At 34.5% G+C, this 21,274-nt stretch overlaps 1 protein-coding gene across 2 annotated transcripts; it reads right to left on the bottom strand.

The window, feature by feature from the left end:
• Positions 1–190: 190 nt before the first annotated feature.
• On the bottom strand, positions 191–19,315 carry LOC128217189 (pseudouridylate synthase 7 homolog). Of its 2 annotated transcripts, none has more exons than XM_052924143.1 (17): positions 19,221–19,315; positions 13,067–13,151; positions 12,272–12,395; positions 11,013–11,112; positions 9,579–9,677; positions 9,170–9,299; positions 8,632–8,743; positions 7,823–7,900; positions 6,691–6,756; positions 6,176–6,364; positions 5,455–5,525; positions 4,996–5,147; positions 2,765–2,912; positions 2,538–2,612; positions 1,357–1,495; positions 542–693; positions 191–388 (listed from the first exon to the last, which is right to left on the bottom strand). In XM_052924143.1, exons 1-17 carry the CDS (start codon positions 19,263–19,265, stop codon positions 258–260), a joined length of 1,896 nt encoding a protein of 631 aa, XP_052780103.1. In that variant the 5' UTR covers positions 19,266–19,315; the 3' UTR covers positions 191–257. The 2 variants fall into 2 exon arrangements, with proteins under 2 accessions (XP_052780103.1, XP_052780104.1); XM_052924144.1 differs by lacking the exon at positions 19,221–19,315 and adding an exon at positions 19,039–19,134.
• Positions 19,316–21,274: the final 1,959 nt, after the last annotated feature.

The following is a 21,274-nucleotide window of genomic DNA, read 5'->3' as shown; positions in this document are numbered from 1 at the left end:
ATCTGCTCAAAATGTCTATCCACTAGAGTATAATTATTTTCAGATTGGCCAATTTGTTAATTTGAAGACATTTAAGATCTGTTTTCTTAATATAAAAGACAAGGTTTTCTCATAGCCATCATGCCAATGTCAGCGGCTTCATGCAAGATCATGGAACCTGGACAATTCATTACTCAAAAGAAGTAAATAATATCGTTGTCACCGTACATTTATTTTAGAATGAACACATGGGAGTCCCTTTAAAAGACCCTTGTCTGTCAAGTTGCGTTAGTCAATGAGGTGTGATACCCTGCTGACGTGTCGATTTTGAGCAGGTCTCGTAAAGCCATGGTAGCATAGCAGGACGGAGGGAGGGAAAATGTAACCTCCAGTGCAAGTTTACTGCCTTCTGAAAATACAAGTAGGATTTATGCATGGGCAACATTATACATGATTATGAGAAATTTTGATTTAAAGTAAGATCATTTGAAATGTTTCTGCTTTAAATAACAATCATTAGACAATATGGTTAAATCTGTTAACAAATGGGCTTCAGTGTTACCGTTTGTGTTTTCTGGCAGTTTTTCTTCCTTGATGATGTCCCAGTCACTGAGCACAAGGGGAATGTTTGGGTCATCATAGTGATGGAGTTGCCAGGATACGTCCTTTGGTTTCACAAGAATGTGTCTATAAGTCCCTGGTAGGGAAAAGTCCCTGGAAACCAATCAGAGTTATATGATGCATGTTATGCATTTAACAGAAGATCCAGTTAAAAGATGCTTACAAAATGTAAATATACAATTTATGTCACGTGATAACACTCAACTTTTTTAGTTTAATACCCAAAAGGTGAAACATTAGCACAGCAATTGGATGCGAGTGCTTGTCTATTTTCACTGTGGGTTAAAGGGCATAACACAACTTTTATTTTAGCCATTTTAATATCGCCTTGCTTCACCGGTTCATTTTCAGTAGTGAAATGTTAATTGTTTTGAATTCTTGATCATTTTTTTAGTTAGTTTGTTCTTATTGTTACAACAATTGTGAAATAAGTTAATGCAAATATATATTCATTTTATATCAATATTTTCATTGGCACAACAAGTAAGAGTGTAATCTTGTGTTGTGGGGGAAACCACAGTACTCAAAGGAAGCCCACTTGTACATCTTCATGACCACAAACCAGGCTCATTTGTTTTCAGGCCTGGAATTGAGCCTGGGTGAGTAGTAAGTGCGCTTACCGGACAACCATTTTATTCATTTTATGGCCAAGGTTATAAAGTATACATGAAGCCACAAACCAAAACACGAAGACTATGACGATGCCTAGTCCACTATCTTTAGAAAACAGATGACGGGTAATGTAAAATGTCTTACTTTTGTTTCCGCTTCATGTCTGTGTAATCAAGACCATCTTTCTCCATGAGTTCCTTATACAGTGACTTGATGTCATTATCTGGGTACACGGAAAAGTGTCCAGGCGTGGGCAACACCACATCATAGATACTGTACTCAGCTGAAACAAGACTAGTATCAGGCCTGTTCTTAAAGTTCATGCAAAGTCTTCATATTACAGACAACTTCATTAGAAAAACAACCCATTCTCTAGGATATAAATTATTTGAAATATCTTTGTACCAATTTAGGACTGATCGCTTGTGTGTGTGTGTTCATGACGTATGCGGGCAGGAGGGCACACAAACATATTCTATGAAGCGTGCTTCCACTACTTGGTAAATAACCCCCCTTTGTTCATACAGCACGAACACATGAACATTTTGTATTAATCCTTATAATATTTACATTTCCAATAATGATTTATTACAATTAGAAATAAATATAATATTCTGCAGCTATTAAGTATTTATTGCTAAAGAAAAGTAGAAAATAGCCAATAATTGTAACAAGGTATACAATTGATTAAAGGGACTGTACACCAGATTGGCACCAAAAAAGTTTTTTTTGTAACGAATCTCAAGACGACTATTTATGTAAAAAAAAAAAGTTTGAGTCGGAGACCAGGTCGAACAGGTGTCGCCAAAATTGCAATCCAGTGTTGTATCCACTGTGCTACGAAGGCTTGCCCTAAATGGTTGGAATATCTAAGCTATATACCTAATTTGGTAATATCACGGGATAACATCGACTAGCCAATCATGCATAAGGAATTAATTCTGCTAGGTAGACATACCTAGTAATCTTTTTTAATGGAAAAATACGTAAAAACAAGTTTGTGTCAGTTTTTTTTTTTTTTTTTTTTTTTTTTTTTTTTTTTTTCGCTATTTCATCATACGGAGTACAGCTCCTTTAAATGACATTCCACTTATCCAATCAAAGCGCACTATTGAAATAAGCACTGACATAATAAGCCCTTACATATTGTAATGAATATAAATCTCATGTAGTACAATTTGAATGTCAGGTTTTTCGCTACAAAAACAGACTAGGCAAATGCAAATAAATGAGGCTTTAAGTAAGTGTCATACTTAAGTAATATTACTTATGTAACTTTCTTTCGATTTGCTGAATGCTGAATATTGTACTCAAGCGTTACATACCAATATTTTCTGCAGTAACAATCACAGGCTTTGGCTTGCTGTCAGAATCTTCACTTGCTTGCTCATCTGTGTCCTCTATATCAGGGGAAAACATGTTAAGAAGTGCTCTTCACCAAAATAAGACTGATCTAATGCAGATTTAAGAGAAATGTACTCTATAGAAATGAAATGGCATTTACAACAGATAAATGAAGCGCTTAGTTTTTAAACTCAAAATTCCAACAAACCTTCCTGTCGGTAGTCCCCCACCCCTGGTATGACAAGGTCCCCAACCATGGGTTTAAGCCCGTATTTCTTGACTCGATGGGATGTGGACACGTTCCATATGTAACTCTGGTAGGCATGTACGTACATCAGTCGGTTGTTGCGTGATAACTGGAACATTTTGAGTATTTGCAGAATAAAGTGTTCAATACACAATGGAGTCAGACCTGGTCATAAGGCCACCTGTTTAAAATGGCCACCTGTATTATACAGCCACTACAAATTCCCCGTTCATTTTTTAACTAAGCGGCCAACTGTCAAACACAGCCCCATTCACTATCCTTTGATCCCATGAATTCACTGACAGTTCCACTAATCATTTCTTATGTTGAGATAATCAATTAGATCGGGTGTTTATTTAAGACACCTGTACAGAGCAATAATTCTACACAGAAACTAACAGAATAATATGACGGCCTTGAAAATATCCCTCATCCAATCGAAATGGGTATTACATCACATGATTGTCCTACGGATCAAATTTATAACACATTGACAAAGGTTTTGATCACAACTAGAAATTAGTAAAGATCTTCTGTAGCGAAGTATTTATTGTTAAAGTAAGGTTATCAAAAACACGTTTTGATCAGAATTAACACAATTAATGAATAGATACGTAAATAAACATTATATTACACAAAGTTAATGATGAAATACCGAAAAAGAACACTAGTTATTATGGATTTACTGTTTGCATTGTCCCTTGATGAGATAAGATAAGACACTTTTTGTATTCATTTCTTTTATGTATGGGGATTTTATTTTTACGATCAAACATTTACTATGCAATGTGTGTGATTTTATTTTTATTTTTGATAAAGTAAGTGACAGTAAAACAAATGTAAAAAGTGTTTGACTCTGAATGAATGTGTTGAGTGTATACAATCATTAGAAAAAGGTCGCATTGAAAAGCTTCATGACAGCAATCTCCCACCCTTCTTTGCAGCCAATTTGACCTTTTTCTCAAAGGTGGCCACTTTATACAAATGCTTGTCATGCCTTGCTACACATGTCTTGACTCTTAGTATTTTGTGTTTGAACTTATATACTTACCGGGCATCTTCATGTGAGAATCTTTATGTGTTTCAATTAAGTATTTTGCACAAAGTCAACTGTAGCAAAACATACCAAATGCTTTCATTATTTTATTAAAAACAAAATATATAGCCTAAAAATTTAAGAAGCAGATACCGTAAATGACTGGGTATAAGATGATAGGGGGTATAAGACGCAGGCAAAAAAATCTGTGAAAATCCGAGAAAAACCCTTTTAATCTATGTTTTGGGTTAAAAGACGCATAGAAAAAAATGTCAAAATCGTCTGCCGCGATCGGCCACCATGTTTGTTGACAAAGAATTTTTTTTTTTTGTGAAAATGGCGATGGTTATTTTTAAAACCATACAATACTAAATACAAAGCAAAATATGTTTCATTGTTTATTCGTTTCATGTTATGTAACAAATTATTTAAAATTTGTAGCTGGATGGCACTGAAAAGTACCTTTTATGACAATTTTTAAGATTTCTTTCTGACAGTATATCGTAAACAATAACCTGTCAAGAGTGAAAAGTTTAGTAATGCAAAAACCTTATATTGTAAGGGTTTGTTCTCAAAATGTCAACACCTACAGAAAAGAATAAAGAAAATGACAAAGTGTGTAAAAACAAGACCATTATCGCAACAGTTTTTAGTATCAGTATGTTAAAGAGCTTTAAAGGCAGTGTGAGTTTTTCACACCTGATCGTTCAACTGACAAAAATATTTTGACAGTGCACAGCTTTGCTTCTTTATATGCATGTTTAATTATTGTTATATTCAAAATAATATTGAATATTGAATAATTTTAATAATTTTAATCGTACAATATATTTTTTTAAATTAAAAACGTTATACGGTCTTACGATATACCGTATCCCGATCTTCAACTGCCGTTTTAACCCGTATATACTTGATCGATATGACGCGAGTAACATCCCTTTCTACATAAATCTAAACAAACCTTCGGCCTGAAATCGACCTCAGAAAAAAAGTTAAAAAGCTTGTTACTGGTTAGAGGACATTTTTTTTACATCGAAATCTGAGGGAAAAAAGTGTGTCTAATACCCAGTCATTTGCGGTAGTTCTTTTTTCTTTATATACATTGCCCATAGGAATTCTACAAATGATCTATATTTAGTTTTGAGAACTTATGTACCTTTTGGAAAGCCCCAAGGAAGTTGTTCTCATTGCCTACAAGTCCAGACAGAATGTTCCTCTCAATGTAAGAAAACTTGGGAAACTTGTTGATAGCCGCCTTGCTGTCTCGCTTCTCCCACCAAAACTGGCGTGCAGCAGTCAACTGTTCATCTGGAGATACATAATGTGCAGCATACTATTTATAAAGTGTTCTGCAAAGATTCATGTCTATTTTATTACTATTATTAATATTATATTTTAATTTCTTAAGTAAGCATTTGGTGATTAATCAAAACTTACTAATTAACGGTACATTGTAATGTTTATATAAGAATTGAACATTATTTTTTGCATTTCATTGATGTATGAAGTGTAGGAAAAGTTAAACCTAATTTGCATAAACACCAATGACCTGCTTTCTCACAACCGTGACATCATGATGCCTATGTTGTTCTCTTGAAAACATTAAAATAACCACCTTGTGTGTCTCCTGGTCTTGGCTTCAGAATCAGTTCTACAGCTGTCTTGAAGTCTCCCAACAACAAGGCCCTGAAAAGGTAAATGTTGAACTAGAGAGATAAAACAGTCACCATGTTTGTTATAATCCCTTTATATCTTTTTGTCATTTCATTACATTATAAACAGCATTCAAAGGCTTTTCTTAGATCACCAATAATGGTGTTGTACATGTATGTCAAGATATGTATTACGCCAGATTTCATTTGTTTGGAAATACCAGACTCACATTTTACGTGATGGGAAGTTATGTTTTTTATATTAACTTTTTATTTACTTCCTAACCCCTTAAATTCTTTCTTGAAAAACCAAAAACAAGTTTGAAAATGCTAATTGAAGGGCCATAACTCTTCCTTTACTATGTGAAGCTGCAAACAAAACCCCAGGTCTTTATCTCAACAAAGTTCCCTTGAGGATTCATAACTCAAGGTCAAATTGTTTTGGAGTTTTGAATGACAAGTTCACATAATACTTACAGACAGAATCGCGTCATTAGTGAGGGCATAAGAAACTAATAAATCATTCAGGTCACTGTTTTTTTTGTTAGTCAATTGGGTAAAGGCCAAATAAACTATATCCTAATTGCAGCTGTATGGACAATTTGCTTTATTAACATTCCATCTAAAAGTTCCCCTATGTAGCAATCTGACTGCATAGTTCTTTAATCTTGTATGTCCACATACCTGCCGATATGATGAGATGGTATAGCCGAGGTGCCGAAACGTTGCATGCCAAAGTAGTTGATGAAGCCGGTCTCCCGCAGCGAGGTCATCCCAGCATCAATTTGATCCTGAGAACCAGTCACAGACCGTAGAACCACTGTAAACTTGCTACCCTGAGCACCACTCAACTGTAGGGGCTTCTCCACATAGCTGGAAGACATGGAACATATTTATAAAATGTATATTAATCTTTAAAATACCATTGGCAGAATTGGTCTTAAGATATTTACAGATATGATCTGGGTCAGGCTGATTTATCAACAAATCAAAGGCTTTTAATTTTTATCCAAGTGTGAATCCAGTAAAAATGTCAAAACAAGTAAAACATAATTCTACATGCAATCATTTAATACATGCACTATAGTCTTAAATAATTTACCGTAACAATAGAAGATCATGCTAGAGTTAACTGTGATTTTTAAAATCAGTAAAAGACTGAATTCATTGAAAAACATTCTATTCATCACAATGTTTACCTGAAATTTCCAAGGACTATATTTCTTAGTTTCTTATTGAGACCTCGTAGTTTTTCTGGGGCAACCCTAATAGAAAGAAAGGAATAAAACATGAATAGCAGAATGTTTTTTTACAATGATTTCAATACTACACTACCTTTCAATTTCTCAACGAAATATTTACGAAAAGCAGGAACCTGTTCAAAAACTTAAACACATACATTTTTTAATGTAGCTACAACTGCACGCTTTTTAATTTTAGATGTGTCTTATTTGTAGCCCTATCTGTTCTCACATTCTTGTCTGTGCAAATCTTATAAGGCAAAATCACAAAAGGTAATAAATAATATTAAGCAGATGTTTGTTGTCAAAAAATGTTGAGCCCATGGAACAGTTCTAAGAAAGATTTCTCTTTAACCTTAAGTGTAATTGTTGTTGTAATTTTGAAGGCTAATTATAAAGTGTGACTTTGACCTACATATATGGTTTTGCATGCAAACACACACTCTTGTTATGGTGATCATTGTCCAAAGGTATTTCAAAATCCCTAAATACATGTCCAAGTTACAGCCTGAACAAGTAGAAATACAAGGAACTTAGACCTCAGTTACCTTAACCTGCAGACATGTGTATTGCATGCAATACCCTGTCTTCTTTTGATGAACATTTGTGTTTTGAAAACCTGCAATTCATGGCCATGTTACAGCCTGAACAAGCCAATATACAAGGACTGTGATGACTAACCCTTGAGTATGACATTGACATCTGGACCTACATATGAGGGTCTTGCATGTGATATACTTTCTTTTTTTGGCGAACAATTGTGTCAAGTGAACATAAAATTCCCAAATGCATGGCCAAGTTTCAGCTTAGACAAGCCAAAAATACAAGTGATCTTAAGTGTGACATTGACCTTTGACATGTGTCTTGCACACAAACCCTGTCTGGTCATGGTGAAAATTTCACCCAAGTTATTTTCAGATTCCCCAAAGTATGGCCAAGTTATAGCCCCTGAAAAGCCGAAAACATACAGACAAAGCATTCACAAATACCATAGACCAAACCACCATTGTGGCTACTATGTGGAGTTCATCACAAGTGGGGTTGACAAAAAAGATTCAATAAGTGGATAAAGAAACCCAGAGAAGCTCACTTGTAGACCGAGATGTGCTGGCTGGTTTTCCCTCGTCTGTCCTTGGTTCCACAGTACTGGAACAGGCTGCTCTTCAGACTGGAAAAGAAAAAAAAAAACCACAGTTTAATAGGGTGATGGCATTAGTGTTTACCAGTTAGTAATATTTTCTTCTGATCTCTCATACAGGCGACATGCATACATTTATTTGACAATAGGCATTGATAATCAGTCACAAATGTTACAAATATTGTAAACACGGGAGATAACTCAATAAATATGAAAGGTGGTGGAATATCCGCACTGCACTTTTTCTCAATGCTATCTCTGCATATGCATAGGATTATGGTTCTCCCCATCTATGTTTCAAGTTTTGTCATAATCTCATCAGCACTCTTAAGTTATTCTCCTGACAACGGTGCGATGGACGGATGGATTGCCAAAGCAGAGACGATATGCTGCCCCTTTTGGGGAGAATAATAATGAATACTAATTAACACAATGCCTTACGCTGTGTTCTATTAATTAATAAATAATTGTTTTAATTATTTTCATAATGAAGAATTGAATATCCTTGATACAATGATCCACTGTCATTTTTAATTTTGAAAGGTATAGTAACATGGCAATAAACCCTTTAATGTAATTGATTATTGGTGACCTCCGATGTAAATAATACATATTAACAGTACTCTATCAACATTTAACCCTTTATAAGAGGGTTCACAAAAACATCCATTTCATATCAAACACAACATTCTAGCTACAAGTAATATGAAATGTTTATGAAAAGGGAAATGGAAAACATTCTAGTTGAAGGTAAAACATACCTGATCATCTTGGCTATGAGGCCCACAGCATCCATGGTATCCTTGTTTTCCTTGTAGAGAACAAACCGGCAGTAATCTCCACGCCCCTTCGGCCAGTTGTGACGCGCATTGCCTTGAATAGAATTACTGATTTTAGACAGGTAAAATGAAAATGACAAAGTCGGAACAAAACCACTGCAATACAAGGACAAAACTATTCCTTTAATAACAGTTAATGGGGGGCATTTGTCCACAATACTTTAGCAGGAATTGTGGAACTAGCTTCACATATAAGCTTATTGCCATAATTAATGTGTACACCAAGTTTAATTAAAATACCCTTGGCCAAATGACAACGAATGCCAGTGACACCAAGCCTATGACAATCCCTCACATTTTTTCTACAAAAAATAAATATATGCAGATGACCTAAAAACTAATTTATCAAATGCCAAATAATTCATTAGTTAGCAAATTCAAATCTTAAAGTTTCTTGGAGTGTATAATTTTATCTACATAAAACATAATGCAGATGGGCAAGCCAGACAGATAGTTGTACCCTTGTTTGTAGTGATTCGGGCCTGTATCAGCCTATTGTCCCCGTCCACCACCGTATCCGTCTCTAGCCCCGGGAAACATCGTGATATCTCGGCATGCATTCTTGTCCTCTCACCCTTGTCTGTTGATGCCTTACAGATACACATGGATACATTGATTTGGGTTGATGAAGTTGTATTTATATACGGTACAAGGAAATACTTAACTCTCAGTATGAAAAGTATTACCGGTACATTATTTCATGGTGGAAAAGTGAATGTCAAGGATTTGTCAATACATGAATAACACAATTGCTAGTCTTTATCAACAATAAGTCAATTAATCACAGGTTAAGGCCAGAAAAAGAATTCCAGATATGATGAACTTGAACTGGTACCATCATGCTTAACACCTGGCATTTAGACATGTACCTGTATGGTGACACACCTGGACGTGTCTTTAGACTGTAGGAGCTCAGTGAGCTTGTCAGCATCCTCTCTTGAGACCAGTGCCAGGGATCCCGTCTCTACCTGAGGGAGGACATAAGTGTACCACAAACTATTCAAAAATATGCAACAAGTACCCGGTAGGTGAATCACAAATAACACAGAACCTATTACTCCATTAATAAGATTGAATTTCTTTAAATTGACCAATTAAACTAATATTTTTGAAATGTTATTACTACAGTGGAAACTCACTAAACCGGACAAGGTTTAGTGAGGATTCCGGTTTAGTGAGGATTTGATGTACGGAGTAAGTTTACTCAAAATATTAACTGAGTTAACCTTTAGAGGGAAGTTGAAAACTGGAATAAAATGAAAAGGGAAGTTCAATTATTCGACGTTTAGACGGAGGTTGAGACATGATTAAAGCACATGCAAAAGTGATAAACCTAATTAAACATTTCTGCGTTTTTATAATCATCTTTTTTTCCAAGTCTTAAAATAAAACAACTCGCGTAATTTAATGCTTGTTAAGTATGTTTGATAGTTTAATTAATGCACCGCTCTGATTTGATTCAATCATAGAAGTCTTTAGATAAAACAACCCTCCAAAATGATCACTTAATAACCGTTTCTAGTTCTTTATTTATTGCAACAAACAAATTAATGTTTCAATCAATTTTCTTTTCACAAGTTTGATTATCGTTTGATTATCGTGCGGCAGTCAATCCTAAGCGCAATCATCATTATCGATTATCGAGTTATCACAACATCACAGGTGCAATATTTAACGACGCACCGGCTGTCAAAACAAAGTGACACGCGATTCGCGAATTCCTAATACACAAAATTATTTTGACATGTTTGAACAAATAAACGTCCGGTTTTGTGAGGTAAAATTACGTTGACAACTAACAAATTTTCTCGATATTTTGTCCGGTCCCCGGAATTCCGGTTTTGTAGGGATTTTTATACATTGAAAAAAGACGGGGAAAACCAGGACTCTGAAAAAAGTCAGGTATCCCGAGGATTCCAGTTTGTGGAGATCTGGTTTAGTGAGTTTCCACTGTACTTTGAAATACTGTTTAGTGAAGGTATTTATATTATATGTTTGTAAGTAATATGAGCAATATCAAAAATCAATTTGCAGAATCATCTTTGGTTCACATTTTTAAACTTTTGTTTGTGAACACTTTGACAATGAATTATCTAAGTGCATTGAATTTATACCTGACAAGTTCTTTAAGTTCAAATACCTGGGGTATAGCAAAAATCAAAACAGATCAAGCACTTAAAAAGTCATTTAAGATCAAGTGTGATAGCAGCACTTAAGTGTTTTTGGTACTTATGGTTAACTGCTTTCTTTTTCAATGAATACAACAAATGTAGCCTCCAGAGGTCACATGGCCAGTAACTGACCTGTGGTGTTGCTTGGGGTAGTGGACAGGGCAGGTCAGTGTTAGTTAGTCTCACAACCTCACCATCCAGGCTGATCTCATTCACCAAGAAGTCAGAGTACCTGCACAAATACATCAATCTCCTTATCTTTACCATTTAGCAAAGCAAACTGTTAATTGAAATCTGTAGATGTGTTCCTTCAAATAGACCACTTTTATACAGTTCCAACATGTGGTCATCATAAGGCTAACATTTTCATCAGAACCACAGCTGCCTGATAATATTATATTAAGAGAAAAGCTCACCTTAATATGTTAACAAATCTGTAAAAACTAATGAATTGATACTCAAATGTTGTACTTAAACATTGTGCAACTTTCCGAAGGCTCTGTATCACAATGTACCTTTGCCTCACAATGTACCTCTGCCTCACAATGTACCTTGTACAATGTACCTCTGCCTCACAATGTACCTCGTAAAATGTACCTCTGCCTCACAATGTACCTCGTACAATGTACCTCTGCCTCACAATGTACCTCGTACAATGTACCTCTGCCTCACAATGTACCTCGTACAATGTACCTTTGCCTCACAATGTACCTCGTAAAATGTACCTCTGCCTCACAATGCATCTCGTAAAATGTACCTCTGCCTCACAATGTATCTCGTAAAATGTACCTCTGCCTCACAATGTACCTCGTAAAATGTACCTCTGCCTCACAATGTACCTCGTAAAATGTACCTCTGCCTCACAATGTACCTCGTAAAATGTACCTCTGCCTCACAATGTACCTCGTAAAATGTACCTCTGCCTCACAATGTACCTCGTAAAATGTACCTCTGCCTCACAATGTACCTCGTAAAATGTACCTCTGCCTCACAATGTACCTCTGCCTCACAATGTACCTCTGCCTCACAATGTACCTCGTACAATGTACCTCTGCCTCACAATGTACCTCGTACAATGTACCTTTGCCTCACAATGTACCTCGTAAAATGTACCTCTGCCTCACAATGTACCTCGTACAATGTACCTCTGCCTCACAATGTACCTCGTACAATGTACCTCTGCCTCACAATGTACCTCGTACAATGTACCTCTGCCTCACAATGTACCTCGTACAATGTACCTTTGCCTCACAATGTACCTCTGCCTCACAATGTACCGCGTACAATGTACCTTTGCCTCACAATGTACCTCGTACAATGTACCTCTGCCTCACAATGTACCTCGTAAAATGTACCTCTGCCTCACAATGTACACCTGTATCACAATTTACCTCTGTTTGAGAATTCCTGAGAAGCCTGGCAATGTTGAGATGTACTCTGTTATCCCAACATCATCCTCCCTGACTGGACCTGTCGAATAGGCATTGTCCGCTGAGTTTTCTTCTTGTATGTCTTCTGAAACAAATCCAGTTAGATGTTTCATTAATTCAAAACTGCAAAATTTATAGATAAAAGCGGTAAATACACACTGATTTAAACCATGTCCTTCAGACAATCAGTGCATTGTAGGAAGCTTTGGTTAAGTTGAAGTGATTCAAGCTGGACTACATTAATCCAGTCTTTGCCTTAAAATGTTTTCAGCACTTGTCCTTTGGGCAATTAAAATTGAAGAAAACCACTTGCCCAAAAACAGTTTAACTTGCCCAAAATAACCAATTCATGCGTAAATAGACGAAAATCAATATTTCAATATCATAATAATGTTCAATCAGGATTTGTGAATTGTTGCTATGAAACTATGAAAACAGAGGGATCTAAATTTTGGAAAAGTGTACTTGTCCATTCGGGCAACAGCCCGGAAATTTTTACTTGTCCGAAACAGTCTTTACTTGTCCCGGGCTTTGGGCAACCAAGTTACGACAAAGACTGTTAATCAATGGTTAAATCTAGTCTAGTTGATACAATTGGCTGCAGAAGGTCATGGCCCATTTGTACAAATATATTATTGTGTTTACAAATGGATTAATGCATGTTTTATACAAATTAAAACATGATGCTGGTTCCAAGTTATAAAAACTTTTAAACTCACCAGCTGACTGAAATATCTAAATTTTTTAAAAATGAACCTTTGTCTGTGCATCTGTCTGTGTCTTTGCTGTTTTCTAAGCGCTGCCTTTTTGCACAGGATACATCGCCATCATCATGCTCCATCTGAAGGTAAAAAAAATATGGCTGATATCAAGGGCAGTTCAACAGATAACAATTTCTGAATAATCGAAATTGAAGCAGCCAAAATAATAATTTGTAATACTGGTTTTGTTTCTGATTATGACCACTTTTTGAAATTTTGATCAATATCTTTATTATTACCTTGGGTTCTTTCACAAATATCGATGTAATTAATTTTTTGTCCATTTAACGAAAAACAAATTTTAATTAACTACCATGGAAACAAGCTAAATTTCAGTGTTCGCATATGCAGCTATTTGGACCAACATAAAACACAAGTACTTCATAACCACATGCTGTTGAAAATAAATTAAATGGCCTTAAATTCACCAGTGATGAACACATATCTGACATTTATTATATTAAAGTTTGTATCTTTTCATTCATATTTGTAGATTCTAGCACCCCTAGTTTTTGCCCACTTTAATCATATTAATTTGTACTGTAAATCTTAATAGAATAAAGTAAATAGACAAAATATGGTTTGGTTAATGAAACTTCATGAAACATAATTAATATTTAATCTTACTAACAAATTTGAAGTTGAAATTAAGAGAAGTATTTAACCTTTCACTTTTAGCATCTTGCCAGCATGCACAGGGTGACACAATTCGGTGTTTTGAGTTTATTTACATGTTTTAAGACGACATATTCAAAAAGACTTTTGTCTAAGCTCGCAAATTATATTATGATGCAGAGCCAAATTTCTGGGGCTGTTCATCAATTCATAGCAACAATTTATCTTGATTCCAAAACAATATTTCTACAAACTAGCAAAGCAAATTTCCTCTCTGGATACAAGAAACCAAAAGACAAGTACTGTAAATGTTCTCATAAACGTGGATGTCCTAGTAGACATGCCAGGGGTCTCTTCTTGAGTCTATATTACAATTCTGCAACGTAACCCTGAACCAAAAAACAAATGCAATTTTATCCGATGAAAAGCATTCCAGCAGTCACCATTTTAGAGCACCTGCTGAATTCATGCATATACAGAAAAAAACAAACCCTATTGTATTCATGAAGTTGCAATAAATAATATTAAAATTGCTGAACTTGTGTATTGATATACTGAGGACATGAGTGAGCAGCGAAGACTGGGGAGTTTTTCATGTTTTTACTTGAATTAAATGGGGAGTTTTAAAAGTTGCTGAATAGAGAAAAATGGTTCTTTGTTAAGAGTGCAGGGTTAACAAAAGGCATGCACCCTGGGTGTACATTGTATAACAGGACATAAACGGTATCTTGCATTTTACGAAAAAAAATCCACGACTTTTCAGACATGAATAAACTCTATATAAATGTGAATCATATTCTGTGCAAATAATATCTAAAACTAAATCTAATAAGCACACCAATTTTATCGGTTATTCCAAACAAGATCTGTTAAAACATGCACAGAGTCGGCTAAAATCGTCATAACAAGCTTATTTATAAATACTCTCTGTACTGAAAGTGAGAGCCTGCAACAATCAGACCATAACCGTTATAATGAAGTGACTCATGATCAGTTCTGGTATTTTGTTCTACATATATTGTTTATGCAAGAATTGGTTGTGTATTAATAAGATAATGCTATTTTCTACTCTAAATGGTGTCACCTCAAAATGGCCCCAAGCCAATAAACAAATACACAGGAAATTGGCCCCTGCATTGACACTAGTGCAATAAACAAGGGATACACAGCAGAGAATTAACATCTTAAAACTAGGCAACTCAATATATTTTTTATGAATTTGGTTTTAGAGAAGAGATTTTAACAAATATGTTTTTATAAAGAAGAAGAAGAAGAAGAATAGTTTATTTGGATTTAAACATACAGTTCATCATCCATCAACATGATCATACATATATACAATAGTCAATATACCATTTAGAATACATTACAAACATATCAAATATATACTATTACTAAGGAGAACATGCATCAAAACATATTATCAAAGGAAATATTATACTTGTATCAATGATAACAAATATTCAATTTATGAGCATATAGCATAGTTTTAAGTCTTATTTTTATGAAATATACATGATACAAAAAAGCAATATCAACGAAACAACAACAACACATCATTGAGTTAACAAATTAGTTCGTATTTTACGCGCACAATTTATGAAAGTCACTATTTTCAGAATTAGTGTCTCATTTCTTGTGTTTATCAACTCTAAAAATTTTATCATGTTAGGTCTTACAATATAATATTTGGGTAAATATCTCTTGCGTATAACTTTATATTTATTACAAATGCACAAGAAGTGATACTCATCTTCTATGTCCACAGTATCACACAGTTCACAGTATCTTTGATTTCTGTCAATGCGATTTCTTCCATATCGCCCAGTTTCGATTCTTAGACTGTGACATGATATTCTCATTTGTGTAAATAATTTTAACAGATAGTGGGGAATATTACTATTAAGAAAAATTTCGTATTCAAAGCTAACCTTAATTTCCTTATACACATTTAATACTGAATTTTTCATTATATCATCTCTCCAGTTTTGCATATAACAATCATATAATCTTTGTTTAAAGCTTAGTAAAAATATATCTTTATCAACTAAATATGGCTGTTCCCACACCTCACCAAAACCATATATATACAACAAGTTTTTCACATTTGACAACCAGTTATTTTTGTTATTCCAGTCTTCGCACTAATTTTTTTCAAGCACTAGCCCAGTTGGGCTAGCAGCGTGGAAAAAGCACTAGCCCGAATCAAGTTTCACTAGCCCGAACCAAAATAACTTTTTAACAGAGATATTTTAATATATGTATAAGGTCATAAAGCTATAACACCAGTAAACTGTTTTCTCATTTTAATCTCTACTGTATTCCATCAACAATGAAAACACAAGGTCTTCTGACATCTCACAGTCGCGTACTCTGTCACTATCGTCTCCATCATACATCATCTTCTCTGGCACCAGCGATGTTGTAGTTGACTATTCACTAAAAGTAATGCATGAAATGGCATAAAATTTATTTGTCAAAATAACTGTTCAACCGAAAATAGTATTTAATAATTATTGTAAAATTCAGTACAAACAGTTATATTGTAAATGAGATCTGCCTGTTCCATCTCATCTGCCTGGTCGAGATCAGAGTCTGCAAGTGTGATAACCTCCTTGGGTCTGGCCAGATGGAGTAGAGGTCTGAAATTGTGAACATGTACATTGTATTCTTTTGAATTCATATAGTTTCATATACTTTTTAATGACTATATCAATTCTTGCTTTATTTAACCTACCATCCATTCAGCATTGTCATTGGTTGGGGAGTACTGTTTACAAATGCTACAAGTCATAATACCCTCACTGTAACAAAGCCATGGCCTGTTCACAGTCCAAAATGACTGGAACTTTCGTTTTCTTGCCTGTTCGTAAACCTTAGTTACCTTCTTTTATGCATCAGGCTTGTCACCAGGAGCCTTTCTTTTCGGGGTAGCTCCTTCGAAATAACGTAGAAGCGACATTGTTCAGTGTGAAGAAATGACAGCTACACGAATAGACTGTATCCCGTTCTCATTTTTTCAAGCGTCCCTCAAGTACACGAAGTGTTACATTTTGAATAAGCGTTTATCGATCTGATACGAATAGCGGTAAACCAGTCATAGTTAGTCTAGGTAGCCTGTTGTAACAGATACGGATACCGATAGGTATAACATTTCGGATAATTATTTTTCGGGAAAAAATCACTCGACAGGTCGGGCTAGTGACTTGATTTTTTCAGTCGACCGAGCGGAAAACAGCTTGACTCGGTCGATGGTCGAGTGGGTTACGTCGAAGACTGTTATTCAGTAAATCATTCAAGGAACATACATATAATGTTTTCATTATGCAATTCTCTGAACACAGCAACTTAAACCAGTACTTTATTATTCTATAATATCTATTTATGAATAGCGGGCGTCTTCCCAGTTCACCATATATAGCAGCATTACTTGCAGACAATTTAACACCTAAAATTTGTTTGCAGATACGCAAATGTATACGCTCAATTTCTTACGACAAAATGCCAATTGTTTGATGCGTTTGTAGTGTCTATACTCAACTATTTATAAAAGATGGAAAGTAGTTTATATTTATTATATTTTGCAACTGCGTTATAAAATAAAAATACTATTTCTTTAGGACACTTTCATCATTTGTTAATCAAATTGTTAAGAGTAGAGATATTTAATATTAACCATGCATATCATGTATTTTAACATCAAATAGCAAGTTTATTAGAACTCATATTTATTGTAATGCCTGGTTAATGGTTGGATGCATAGTATAATTCCCTTTTTTGCCATTTATAAGTTATCACAGCAGGGTTCCTGATACTTCCTGTGTATTGTTTATTGCCTCGACCTATTGGGGCTAACATTGTTACAATGGGTAATCTCATTACAAAAGTATGAATAAGCATTTTATAATTTTCTGAAATTAAAATTTAATGCCTGGTTAGTGGGCCATTTGGTAGGATAATTCCTGTTTGTGCTCTTTTTATAGATAAAGATAAATAGATACATTCAGTATCAAATGCTCAAACTAGGCTTTTAAGATGTTTATAATGAAAAGTAATGAAATTAATCGTGAATATAGTTACGTAACATCTATACAGGAAAGTTACAGACAATTTGAATTTCATCTAGATTAGTATTTATAAACTTTTTGATGAAGTTATAATGTAATGCATATATGAAAAATCTGTTTCTGAAGACATAGCCTGAGCTTCTATTTTTAAATCTAATTAAGGCGAGGTATTTTTTCAACACTGCATGCATATTTTTTCGTCTTTTAAATTAAAATTACCTTTTTTATCATAAACATTGGTTTTGCATTCACTGTTTGAATATATAATAGTGCTGTTCACTTATATACTTAGGATTTAGAATTATTATTTTGTAATCACTAATTGACTTTAATTAAATGTCTGAATTACCAAAAACAATTGTTAGGATGTTACAATAGTAGCACCCCTATTTTCAAATATTGGCTTACAAAGAAATTTATTTAAGAAATGTTTATTCTTATTTCACCAACATTAGAATTAAAAAAAAGACAAATATGACCAGTAAATGATGGGTAGAAACCCCTTGTCTTTAGTTACTGGCCCATTAAATGATGATCATCATAAAGTCATCAATAAATGCAGTATACTAAAATGTTTTATCACAAGTTAAACAATGATCTGCTAGAGGAAATGATCTTATCAGTAAAATTAAATCAATATAGTAAGGCCAATCTGAGTGGACCAGGAAAATCAATACTGGCTTATCTAATAAACTACAGACTACATTAGTTTATCCATAGTGCACAAATTGTTCACTACTAGTGCACTCCTAGTGAACAAGAGTGTAAAGTTTGGTCTTAACAGTACTGTATGACTTGATAAACAGCCCAAACAAACTTGCTCTGCATCATACAGTCATCCTGACATGTGTTCAGTAAAGGTTTACATTATCTAACATAAGCAAACTGTTTTGTTTGGTTTCCCTTTTGCAACTCACTGCAAGGGGAAACCAAACAGCAAACGTTCACCGCAAACACGTTAACTGAACTCATGACAGATGTGTCTGGAATAATCGCCACATGTAATTATTTTTTAATACAAATGTATAGTATACGATTCCAAAAAAATATAAGGGACTGGTGCCCCACATTTTCAGCATCAAATTAGTAAAATTTTAACATGTCACAGACGGGAAACTCGAAACTGGATTATAATCAAACTTTACATCATTTTTACAAAACAAGAAACTCGCGAAATTAGATGACAACACAAGTTTATTCGTAATTGAGTCTATGTCATGTCATTGTACACAAACACATATAAATTTTCTCACTCAAAGTACTACACAAAAGAGTATGATCTCACTTTTTTTAACTGCAAACCTTTAAAATTAGATTATAATTAAGACACTCTACAAACGTCGCTTCTATACTCAAGACATAACGTCTTTCTTCAAGTCGGTCATTTCGTAACGGGAATCAAACGCAAACGCAGTGATGGCGTGAGACCACAGTTATTTTTACTATATGTTTCATATAGACACTAACCTGGTTTTTGACTTTATACACACCCCAATTGAAAAACAAGGACATGGCATCTCTAGAACAATTCAAGACACAAAATATAATCACAAGAAAACACCATGTTGACCATTGACCCGACTGTCAAAATTGAGTTCAAATACATAACCCTTCCGCCAGGGAGTCAATCGGCTACAAACAACTAATTTTCAGACTTCCACAAGCTATGATTTTTCCAATATTTACATTGAAAACTATCAATTTCTGCAATAGAGTGTCAAATTCAGTCAAGTTCTCTGCAAAAAGAACATTTTTTGCTTCTTTTTCATTCAATTTTAATAAAATATTGATACTTGAACACAAGCACTCTTTGTTTCTGTATTCACATCCGGATCTTGGTCAACGGGGGGCAGATAACTGTGGTCTTGAGCCTGATATCCCCGTATACAGGTATATGTTGGAATTGGTCGTTTAACATTTTATTTCGATCCAATAGTTCTATCATGCAGCAGTAGATCACGCCGGATATATAAATAAATTACAAGACGAGCTCGCACAGTTATTTTCCAACAAAATGCAAATCAAATTACATATTAACTGAGACCATATATCAAAATTACAACACAGAACCCAGAAGATAATAAATGCATTCAATTAGATTCAAATTGAATAGTATTAACAAAATAGTCATCACTAAAATACATATTAATAAATGATTATAAATACATCGATCCTTAATTGATGGAGCATTATAAACAAACGAGAATATCAAAATGAAATCACTTTTGACTAGAATATTTGTTTATTAAAAATATGCTTAGAAGATTATTCAGACGATGTGCTTACGTCTGTATTTAGTATTGAACGTATAGTTTGAACTAAAAGCCCAAAATGCAAGAATATTCAAACAAAAGCAGATTGCCAAATAAGATACGAAAAGCAGCGCAATGCCAATGGTATTGAAGAAATATCTAAGAAAAATGTGACAAATGAAAACAAAAAAAATCACTTTTAAAACAAAATAAGATGTAGGATAAATAAAGGGTTAAGCATGCTAACAACTGGAGTTAGAGGCAAAGTGTTTAATAACTTCCAAGCATATACAATAGCTAAGACATTTACACATACTCCCAAAAGCACAACAACATTAAAATGTTGAGGGACACCCTGGAGAACGTGTTGCCATGTTCTTGTGTGGTCCCCAAATTTGTCTCTTTGTTTTCTTTCTGAGAGGAAACGTTTCAGGAGACTACATGATACATCTGCGAGACCCTGCGGAAAACAGTCGAAAAACTTCGTCTATTAGTATGGCCCCTAAATAATGGTTGTTATCAGGAGCAAACTTTCAGTAATCTACAAACCTTAGAAATGTAGTGTGACACCCAAAGTTTGACCTTAAAGTACGGGTTGAATCTTTCGATAAAATGGGTAACCCACTGATCATGCATGATTCGTTCAAATAGTTTTAATAAAGTGTGTAGATGCGGACTGGTCTGTATGTTTTCAATAAATGGGTCATCTTTCTTAAATAAAGGTGTCACTTGTGCAAGTTCGAGGCTTTCCGGGAAGTTTTATCATTGTATTTGTCATGTTGCGAATAGGTGAAGCTAAAGATTCTTTCCCTGATATTATAACTTTTGGTGACATTCGGTCGACCACAGTAGCTTTTTGGGGGTTGAGATTGTGGATAATCTTTTTGACAGTATCTTCATTAACAGGTTGAACTCAAATTTTGAGCTTATCGTTGACTTTGACATTAATGTCGATTCCAATATTTTGAGCTTCATGTATGTTTATGTAAAATGAGTTTAGATTGTGTTTGGTCTGTGATGAGTTTGTTTTGTGTTGTTCTGAGTATGATTGGATTATCTGACTTATCTGTGCTCTTTTGAAAAAAGAAAGGTTTAATCATTGGCCAAAAATCTGTTGATTTAGGTTGGCCTGCGCATCTCTCTTGAAAGTACGTTGTGATTGACTGTCTTTTCACCTTTGTTTTTAGGTTTCTTAGTGTAGTATATATTTCTTCCAGTTCTCTTTACTTATGTTGTTTGAGGATTGTCTTGGTGATGATGATGATGATG

This window comes from Mya arenaria, chromosome 14 (genome assembly GCF_026914265.1).
Source record: "Mya arenaria isolate MELC-2E11 chromosome 14, ASM2691426v1".
NCBI classification, from domain to species: Eukaryota; Metazoa; Mollusca; class Bivalvia; order Myida; family Myidae; genus Mya; species Mya arenaria.
This window is presented reverse-complemented; position numbering and strand designations above follow the sequence as displayed.